Source organism: Neophocaena asiaeorientalis, unplaced genomic scaffold (genome assembly GCF_003031525.2).
Source record: "Neophocaena asiaeorientalis asiaeorientalis breed wild unplaced genomic scaffold, Neophocaena_asiaeorientalis_V1.1 scaffold322, whole genome shotgun sequence".
NCBI lineage: Eukaryota > Metazoa > Chordata > Mammalia > Artiodactyla > Phocoenidae > Neophocaena > Neophocaena asiaeorientalis.
Genome location: NW_020185329.1, coordinates 1,694,500 through 1,704,882, shown reverse-complemented (window position 1 = coordinate 1,704,882; position 10,383 = coordinate 1,694,500). Strand labels below are relative to the sequence as shown.

Sequence of the window (10,383 nt, the reverse complement as noted above, 5' to 3'; positions counted from 1 at the left end):
GTTTCCCCCTGCAGTTCAGTCATTTGTTGCTTGATGTATTTTGAGACTGATTGTTTAGGTCACAAGTGTTGATGATGAGTGTGTGCTCTTGGCTTATTGTTCCCTTTACATCATTATTTGTCCTTTATTTTTGGGCTTTAATTTCACTTTTCAAGGTATTATGGTTGATACCCTAGCTTTCTTTCAGTCCGGATTTGTTTAGTATATCTTATTTCATTCTCTCGTATTCAAACATTTATGTCTTTCTGTTTTAAATGTGTTTATTGTAAATAGAAAATTATTCAGTCTTTAAAAAAATGCAGCCTGAGAGTCTTTCAGTGGTGAATTTAATAGTTAACTTTTTTTTTGGGTCAATTACGGTCATATTACGACTAATTTCTACCTTCTGCTTATTTTTTTGTGCTTATGTTTTTTTGGAAGGGGAGACTTTCTATAATATTTTACTCCTTTTTTTGCTTTCCATTGCAAAGAGAATTTTCCTCTGGTTTAAAATTTATAATTCTGATTTTGTTCTCATGGTGGTTGCCCTTATCACCCATGTTTATTCCTCCCTGTGGACCTTGTAAACGTACGAATTTTTGTACAAGCTAAGTACTCTAATAGGCTCTCCTGCCTCTTCCCGCACCCACCTTGCCACCATCATTTGATATTCCAGTTGTAGGTCTATTTCTTCTGTTTTTCCCCTTTGGTCCTAATAAACAATAAACATGTTTGATCACCTGACCCTTCTTGTGTCCTTTGCAGCATTTTCTGGTTTCATTTTTCTCCTTATTTGGATGCTTCCACTCAAAGTGTTTTCAGTACAGGCTTCTGTGGGTAAATCTTATGCTTGAGAACACTTTTGTTATTCTCTCAGATGCCTCCTGTATGTAGAGTGGCATCCATGTAGCATCGCTGGATTGAATATTTTGGCCCTAGTCTTGGAGTCTCTGGTTAGGAAGCCTACATTAGTTCCTTTTCACCAAACTGATGTGTCAGTGGTGTGCTGGTGAACTGGCCATCCGGGAAAACAAAGATCAGATTTGTAATTTCTGGGGTGTAAATACTCCCACCCTCTCTGATTTCCAGCTACCAAGGTGATGTCACTAAGTGTGGCACTGGAGGGATATGCTCACTTGGGTAACCAGCTTTCAGAGGCTGGTTGGAGCTGTCTCCCCTCTCCACTGCTGACATGGAATTGAAGGGCTGGAGGAGAAGAACTACTTTGGTAGCCTCTAGATGTCATACATTTCATAAATCAAATTCTTTTATCCCATCTATTTCCACCTTGCTTGGTATCCTGGGCCAACTCAACTTGCTTTATAGGTGAGGATATTGAAATACTTAGAACAGCTGAATGGATTTGTTAGTGGTCAATAATCAGAATGGCATGCATGTGGAGGGTTTCCTGCTCTTAATAAAACCAGATTATAACACTTTGGTGGAAAATGCATGAAAAATGGTATTTTAATTGTTCTATGTCATCACTTAGAGGTTCTGGGGCAGCTGAGTGAGCTGTGAGCATAAACAGTCTTCTGGTGAAATTCTCGGATGCTTGATCCTCAGACAGCCATAACTTACTGGTTATGAAAATAGAGCCTGAGACCTTCTTGGCCTCAAGGTGTGATCACAAACTCAGAGGTAGCCTCTGGAGTGTGACTTGTTCCCATTTCCCATGTGGGGCATTTGTTTCCAGCGAGAAGTGTTCTGTTTTCCTGGAGGAGCCATAATTGGATAGATATAATCTGGAAGAGAAATAGGCAGCCAAGTAGTTTTGGGCTGATGGAAGAGGGCTGGGATCTCAGGGCTAACAGAGGAAAGAAAATATAAACGTAGACAGCAGCTTTTGCTAAATGATGGATTTATAGTTTGTCCGCTCCCCCTTGTTTCCTTCCCTCATCTCCTGCCTTATGTCCTCACCCCACAATGCTAACCTGGAAGGGTGCAGGGGGTGGGCACTGAGGCACTATAAGTGGCTCATCCCTGTCTTTTGGGGGAGGGGTGGGAAGGCTGACCCACGTGGCTTCCCACAAAGGGACCCTGTGTTTTAGGAGCTCAGTGCTATAACCAGAGCAACTAAATAACAGAGTTACTGGCCATTCAAGAAGGGCTGGATTAATAATTTTAGGGTGCAAGACTGTCCCCTAAGAAATGAGATGGGTTGCAACAACTTGCACTTCAACTGAAACAGAAAACAATGACCATGGTCATTACTGTATAATTCCCTTTGTAAGCAAATCAGACCTTCTTCTGATAACATTCAACCTACCCTCCTCTCTTTCTGTTTTTTTGGAAGAGGTATCTTTTATTGCTTTGGACTTTATGTAATACAGTCATTACAGTGAATACATAGCTGTTTCTTTTTCAGTGTTAAGACAGAATGGGTGGCAAGTGATTCTGTGGAAAGAGGTAAGGATGCATTTTATCTATTCATCCTCATCTCTTTTCAAACACATCCTTGACCGTGGAAAACCCCTCAAATGAGCGCGGTGTGGACAATGTAGGTGAGCCGCATTTTAAGAAAACCCTGACACCAACTTGCAACCTTAAACATTTAATGAGAATATGCTTATGAATCTTATAAAAGGAAACACATTTGTTTAAAATATGATTTAAATGTTGAAAAAGATCAATTTTCATCTGATGACATTTCTAGTAATAATTGTTACGTAAAGGAAGGCATGTTGGAATTTCCAGTGAACTTCGGTTCCTAATCCCAAGTCTGGAGAATATCTCATGACTCAAGAATAAATCTCCATACAACATTAAAATTGTCCTGCCTCTTCTCCAGATAGCCCTTCCATCTTTTACTTAAAGTAATTATTTATTGGTCATGCTGATTTTGTCAGTTTATAGGAAAGAGAAGAATCAATACTTCTGAGGTGGAAGGGACTGTAGGGCCCCTCCTCGTCATGAAACCAATAAGAAATTGAGGCTGAGAGGGGGGATGGACCCACCCAAGTGGTTGGAGTTCACTCATGGCAGAGCTGGGGGTAGACCTGCCCTTTTGCCTTGTAGACTGATTTCCTGACACTACGTCACTGCATTAAATGACTGAGTTGGCTAACAACGTCACCCATCTCTGTCCCCTTCCTGGTGAATTCTCTTTAGGGGTGTGGCTTATTTTGCAAAAGAGAGAAAATTCCCCGCAAAGAGAGCTCTTGTGGAGTGACCTATAGGTATAAGGTCTCAATTAACCATGTTTTTGATAAGTATTGTTCATCTTAGAACATAGAACTTCCCGAAGAGGGACTGCATGCTTATTTCCCTGTTCTTGGGAATAACTGGGGTATAGGCTTGCTTGGGGGCAGAATCACAGAACCATCAGAAGGAGAATTTAAGTGGCCTTCAGCCTGGGGACCTGGACAGCCTGCTGAAGGCTGAATTTACAGTGACATGATTTGGAAAGGGCAACTTAGGAGACATCGTAGGCCTGGTATTTTGTGATGGTCGATGCTCTTCTGTTTTTCTCCTGGGACAGGTAGTAGATGCGGTTGGCCTCTGGGTAGGTGACTTTGCTGAGTGGGAGCTTGTAGATGGCCGGGTTGTTGGTCGTCAGGAGCAGGAAGGTGAGTGCCGAGAGGCAGAAGGGCCAGGTGCAGGGCGGTAATCCAAACTGGGGGGAGGCGGATCACAAGAGAAGCCTTGGTTACATCAGATGCCTGTGCTCATCTCATCGGCCCTTCACAATCACCTAGGGTCCTGGGTGGAGGATGGGAGGCTTGGTGGGCACTGAGCAGAATAATACTTAATTCATGACCAACATAAATAAAATCGTTCCATTGGGGTCAGTCTACATTGTAACAGGGGACACATATTCTTCAAAATGCAGCCGCTGGAACCCTCTTATAATATGCCTTTATGTGGAAGACATATTTTGTCTTGGGTGTCTGGCCAGGCTCTACCTCCCACTCTAGGACTTGTGGCCATTCCCCACCTTCTCCCAAAGCCCCTGTTGAAGGAACAGCATCGGCAGCCATTTTTTGTTCAAAACTTTTTTCTCTTTGGTCACGTCTGCTTGCACTAGAGATAAGCGCCTGACCCAAATGCAGCTTCCCATAGGCAAGCTACCTGGGAATAGAATCCTTGTCTTGAGAATTTGAGCTAAGAGATACAGAGACTGCATCCAAAGACTCGATCTGAAAAAACTAGAGAGCCAACCAGTGCTGGGTGGATATTTGGGGGCCTCTGTGCAGCAGAAGAAACCCATCCCAGAGAGACACAGAAACAGAACAGACGTATGGAGAGAGGCAGAGATGTCACATCCTAGTCCCAGGGAGCTGGAGATCAGGAGTAGCTACCTTTCTCCTCAAGGGCTCTCCCATTCCCAACAGCCTTTCTCATGATGTTCCCATGTTTTTTGTATCTTAAGATGCCCTGAGGCTTTTAAATACCCCTCCCCACTCTTCATTTGAGATAACCTGGATAGCTTGTTAGCAAAGAGCCTACAAATTCAACTATGAAGCCGATCAAATCAATTCCCCTTCTCCCCCAAACATCCTTTTATCATAAGCAGTAAAAGCCTCAGGGAGTACCATTGAAGGAGTGATTCCACTTGGTGTGTGGTCAAAGATGGCCCTGTTGGGTGGGACTTTAGGAGGAGCAATGACAGCCTGGTACCAGAACTGTAGCCTTAAGGAACACCCATGACTGAAGAATTCCACTCCGTGAGTCTTACCAAAGCCCTGCTAAGACTGCATAGGGTGTCTTGGAAAGCATCTCCTTCAAGTCCTACAGTGAGAAGGATGTGGGCTGGGAGTTCCACAGACCCAAATCCAAATCTCAGCTCTGGTTACCTTGTTGGAGCCATTTCCTCTTTCTGACAACTATTTCCTCAACAGCAAAATAGGGATAAAGATATCTACTCAGAGTTGGTGCCTAGTGCATACTAAGTGCTCAATAAATGGTCCTCAGTTTGTGGTCATTGTCGTGAGGCAGAGGGCAGTGCTGTTGAAGATACGGGACTGCACATGCAGGAGCCGATTAGAAAGCAAAATTGTGCGGATCCTAAGTGCCCTCTTCTGTAGAGGCTTGAACGGTCTCATAAATGTCATTCAACATTTTTATATCCTGTCCCTCAAGGAGACTGGAAATTCCTTCAGAGTGAATTAATAGCTTGAACTTTTTTTGTATCCCTGAGAGTGGGCAGTACAGTGTCTTAAACATAGTAAGTACACAGAAAATAAACATGATTTTGTTTTGAAAAATGTGTAGGTAGAGTGATATAACCTGTAACTTCTCTACACAAGATGAAGGGGCCAGTTACCCTGTAAATTCCTATGATCAGGAACCAAAGTGTCCCGTTTGCATCCCTTCTAGTACCTTGTCCAAGGAAGGCATGTGACACGTATTTACTGGATGGACAGTTGGGTGAAAGGATGGGGGCAAGAAGAGGTGGGAAAGCCTGGGGCAGACAGGAGCCTCAGAGGCCAGGCTCCATCCTGTTTCTGATGGTCGGCTATCTAGCCCCAGCTCTAATGTATCCCATGGTGGTGACTCACTACCTTAGGGTTTCATTCATTCTGCATTTCTTGAGCACCTACTATGAGCTGGGCACTATAATAGGTACTAGAGATAAAGATAAGAATACAACCGGGCCCCTGTTCGAAGGAGCACAAGGGCTGAAGGTGGAAGAGGACTGGTGTGTACTAGACTTGTCACAATGTTGTCAAGCGTCGTAGCAGATACAAACACAAAACGTGATGGGGCCCAGAAGAGGGACTTAGTCCACTGGGGGACACAGGATGGTATTAGGGAAGTCGAATTCTATTGCTTACAAAATTCCTTCCTATGCTCTGTCCAAACCAAGCAATTTCACTGAGGATGGAGGAGGGATTTAAACACGGGTTAGTGGAATGCCCATCTCCACCTCCACCTGCAGGACCAATGGGACTTTTCCTGGTTGCCTGTGTGAGCTGGGCCTTGAACCTTTATGGAGGGGGAGGCATCGACTGTAGGCTGAGCCCTGTGTGCTCTGCGATGGGGCCAGTGTCCCTCCTGTGTGTGTTGGGGGCTGGGCTGGCCATGTGGCTCCCCCGACCTCACACACAACCTGCACTGGGGCTCAGGCAGAGAAGGGTTCTCAGACTGCTGCACAGGCCCTCAGCCGCCAGCTCTGGTTTCCCTCGGGCTTGGCCTTGTCCTCCTGGAAGCCTTGCCTCGTGACTCCTGACTCCCTGGTAGTTGCTATGGGGTGAACAAAGATGTACACTGGCCCACAAGCTACTTGGGTAGGTGATCTAGAAACATAGGAAAAAAATTAAATATGAAGATTTAAAACTAGTTGTAGAGGAGTTTGATTTACAAGAAATTTACAAGAAACGAGTCTGATTTACAAGATAATGCTCTTCAGACTGTCCTTCTATACGGAGCCCCCCTGGCCCACTGACCACAGGATCTGATTGACCAGTGTTGACATTAACACTTTTGAGGCCCAGCTCTTTCTGTCTGCGGCTGTGGAGGAGGGAAGCGTGATTTGAGACATGAGGGCTGCATCGCGAAGGGGTTCCTGGAGGAGGGGTTTGGGGAGCTGAGAGAATACAGAGGAGGGTGTAATGCACATTCCTAGCCCATGTTGACTCACCACAGATAATACGTTAGCCAGGGCAGCACCCAGGTAGGCTGCAAACAGAGCTGCAAAAGAACCAAGAAATAGTCAGGTGACTAAGAGTGCCTCGAGTTTACATATTCTCCCCCCATACGTTTCATGCCACAAATGCTATCTCTCAGGTTAAAAAAAAATCGAGTTATGTTTCCGTTGCTTGGCAGCTTTGAAAAGTGTTAAATTCCATGCAAATTCCAGCACAACTAAGACAGCAGATGAACTTTGTTGAAAAGGACCAGAATTTAGCTGTTACAGTTCTCCTGGGTCCTACCACCTTGCATTCTAGCAAAGGAACATTTAGGAGCATAAACCATAAATGAACATTTTACTATACAGCCAAGGCACGTGAATCCCAGAACTCTCTGCTGTGATATTTCATCACAAGTTATTAACATAATATGGGTTTCCAGGGAGGAACAGCATTCTTTAAGCTTGAGGAAGACCAAATACACCTACTGCCTCATCTTCTGGGCTTTGTGTGTGGAGGGTATCACTAGGCTGGCCACTGGGAAGACCCAAGTGCTGGTGAGAGGTGAGGTTCCGTGAAAACGGGCCACAGTAATTTGGCTTTGCTTCTGAGCTCTCACTTTCTCCACTAAAACCATCCCAATGGTCCCTAGGATATTAACAACAGCAAACCTTTGTCAGAGAGTTACTGAGTGCCCTGACCACATTCTTCAGCATTCCTACAAGCATTATCTGAAGGTTCTATGGTTAATGTTTGGGTGCATAAGGTTAACTGCTGTATCTGATGTAAACTGCCCAATTCCACATATAAAGATTAATTTGCATAAGACTTGCTCTGTCGGAAAGTTCCAATCACCAGCACGGAAAGCAGCAACCACAGCAGACAGCCCATGGGCAACAACCGAACAACCTCCATCTGAAAACTCTGTCTCCATGTGGCTGAACACTTAGTGTTCACTGAAAATAGTTTTCAATGTACTAATCACTAAAGGACCATTCAAAACAGCTTAAAATAAAAACGCTTTTATAAAGCAAACACATCCTCCCATTTATCTTTGGAGGACCAGCAGAATTTCCGCGGGGCGGTTTCCCTATGGGCATGGACGCCGGCATCATCTGAGGTGGAAAGGGAGTCCCGCTGGCAGTACCCACCGCAGGCGACGGCGAGGAGGTGCGTCTGCCAGGTGATGACGTAGAACATGCCTCCTATGGCGATGCAGGCCAGCGTGCTGTTGAAGCCACACAGCCCGAAGTAGATGGAGTCAAAGGGTGTCGCGAGAGTGAGGGCTGGGGGAGAAGATAGGCTGAGTGCTGTGCAGGTCGCGTGGGCCCACCCACCAGCCCCAAAGCCCTCCACAGTCCTCAACCCAGACTGGTTATCAACACCAAAGTATGTATAAAAAGGACTTCTGACTATTCAGTGAAAAAACATCTAAAGGAAACAAATGGCCTTAGTCACATGCATATCAGTGGTTAAGCTGGTATGGGTACAAGAGACCCTTTTGAGTAGTGATCTGAAGTCTGAGTGAGCAGTCCAGAGAAGTCCCTTCCCTGCCAGAAAAAGGCCGGCTAACAGAACCTTAATGTTCTCCAATGGAGGACAAATGCTTCTTACCGTGATTAGAGATAAGACTTAAAATATAAACATGCCTGGAAGCAACTCCTCCCCAGCTTTTAATTTATACTGAGGTGGAAATGACTAACACCAGAGCCTTTCCTGAGGACAGCTTTTGCTCAGGGGAGTAGGAGGGCACCGGCACCCAAAATGGAAAGACAGGTGTAATGGAAGGAGGGAGAGTTTATAGGAATAAGCCGGTGGAGCACTGAAGACACATGGCACCATTTTCTTTGGAGCAGGCCCCAGATACAGCATCCTTATCGCCCATTAATAAGGGGCCCATTAATTAATAATGACACTAACCTGCTAACATCCCCATGGTGGATCCGATCGCAGCATGCAAGCAAATAAGAGGTGACGATATGAACAAAGCTATGAGGAAAATGCCTCCAGTCCAGGGGTTATCGCAGCCGTACACTTGGCCGATTCCAACAGGGATGGCTCTCAAAAGCTGCAGGTCCAACAAGAGCACATGCAATTATGGAGGCAAAAGAGACAACTTGAAGCTTGGCTGGAAAAGGTTTGGGGCCAAACCCTCCACACTAATATTTTGCAACAGTTTTCCAAGATATTTTCAAATAGGTTCACTCTAAAAGGTACACAAGATTTATTGTTTTAATCTTAAGTTCTTAGAACAGTAAGGGGTTAATATGTCATTTCCTTTATTTAGAAACATGAGTGTAAGGCACTGAACTCTCAGTGAAGAGAAACTGAATACTTCAAATGAGGGTGTTATTCATTAGAGAAGTAATAGAAGTCTGACCAAAGTTGGGGTTGAAAAACTCTTGTAACACTTTTTTAAAGCTAAAAACATGACTAGAAGGCTAAATATTAGATGGAAAAATGGTCCTTTTTGTTTCCAAGAACAGCATGTCTGGGCTGTGGTCACGTTTGTGCCGTCATCTGGGCGAGGAGCTGGACTCGTATCCACAGAGCAGCACCTGGGCAGTTGGTATCTTGGCATCTGAGGGTTTTATTGATAAACCTGTCACATGGCTGATGGAGGAGAACCCTGATGTGTTAGGCCTCCGTGTATCTCAGGTAGCAGACCTGTGTGTGAATGAGACAGGAAGGCCAGGGTCCAATGTCGAGTGGGCACTTGCACACGTACTCTGGAGTTTGGGAAAAGGATCCAGGGCACATGGGCTTCCCCAGCAACTGAGATTGGGTCCTGTATTTTGGAAGGTTGGCCAAAGGCCCTTGAGCAAAGAAACGCTTACAGGAGGGGCTCTGGGCCCTGCTGGGATGCACTGGGGTCCGTCCTTCCCCTTGTGTATATTTCATGATGAGGCAGTTCTTCCCTCAGCCCAAGTCCTCTGAGGACTCCTCCTGGGGTGCAGGGGAGGGAGGTCCTGTAGCTCCAGGGCCCTCGCCCCACACGAGAGTGTGCAGGGACAGGACTGCAGGGTAGTCTAGTGGGCAACCCTCTGGGCTCCGTCCCCCGTTATCCCAGGACAGAGAGCAAGACTGGGCTCCGGCATCACCACGCGGGGGATGGCGGGACAGGCAGAGAGTTTGGTGCAGAGGCAGTGGTGCTGGTTCCTCTGGTCTCTAGCCGGTTGCACCCTCCAGCACGCTCTCTCCTCGCCAAAGAGCAGAGGAGCTTGTGGGGCCTCAAAATCATTGGGAGGTTTAGACCCTCTCTCTGACATCTACCACTTGTTACCCCAAAACTCAAGGCTCTAGTTATAATTGTCAAAATGATAAAACATACTCACTATTACCATAATCCATTCAAAATTGGCCAGAAAGGTATTTCTTAAAGAATAACCACCAAACATTGAATTTGTCTTTCCTGGAAATTTGGGGGTTCTAAAGCATTTGTAAAATATTTTCCATTTTTTTCATTTTTACAAAATTCCTAGTTATCTTTTCAATTGAAAGTGTGGTTTGGAGCATGCAAGATATCTTAAACTTGCCTTTTCTACCATCATTTCCCCATAGCACACCAATTAGAGCAATTTTGACTTCAAAAGATACTGATTGGTTTAATATCGTGAAAGAGAAGCCTGAGGGGCTGAACTGCTAACAGCATCTTTTCTCACCTTTGGCTCATGAAGGTACACTCACACACACACACACACACACACAGACAGATACACACAGACACACACACAGACACACACACACACACACACCCCAACAAGGATGGAGCTAATGTGAATACGTCTCTTCCTAGATAATGCGTCTTGGACAAATGGAGGGCTCTTTCTGC

General features: G+C 45.3%; 1 protein-coding gene across 11 annotated transcripts in view; it reads right to left on the bottom strand.

The window, feature by feature from the left end:
* Positions 1 to 2,517: 2,517 nt before the first annotated feature.
* SLC14A2 (solute carrier family 14 member 2) overlaps positions 2,518 to 10,383 on the bottom strand; it is a 451,251-nt gene continuing 443,385 nt past the window's right edge. For 10 of the 11 annotated variants that reach the window (XM_024734700.1, XM_024734697.1, XM_024734699.1 and 7 more), the window contains 4 exons: positions 8,472 to 8,619; positions 7,703 to 7,837; positions 6,563 to 6,612; positions 2,518 to 3,595 (listed from right to left, as the gene is read on the bottom strand). In XM_024734700.1, the coding sequence (XP_024590468.1) occupies positions 3,395 to 3,595; positions 6,563 to 6,612; positions 7,703 to 7,837; positions 8,472 to 8,619 (534 nt within the window). In that variant the 3' untranslated portion in view covers positions 2,518 to 3,394. Of the gene's footprint in view, positions 3,596 to 6,562; positions 6,613 to 7,039; positions 7,200 to 7,702; positions 7,838 to 8,471; positions 8,620 to 10,383 lie in introns of all 11 variants that reach the window. The other variant, XM_024734703.1, reaches the window with a different exon arrangement.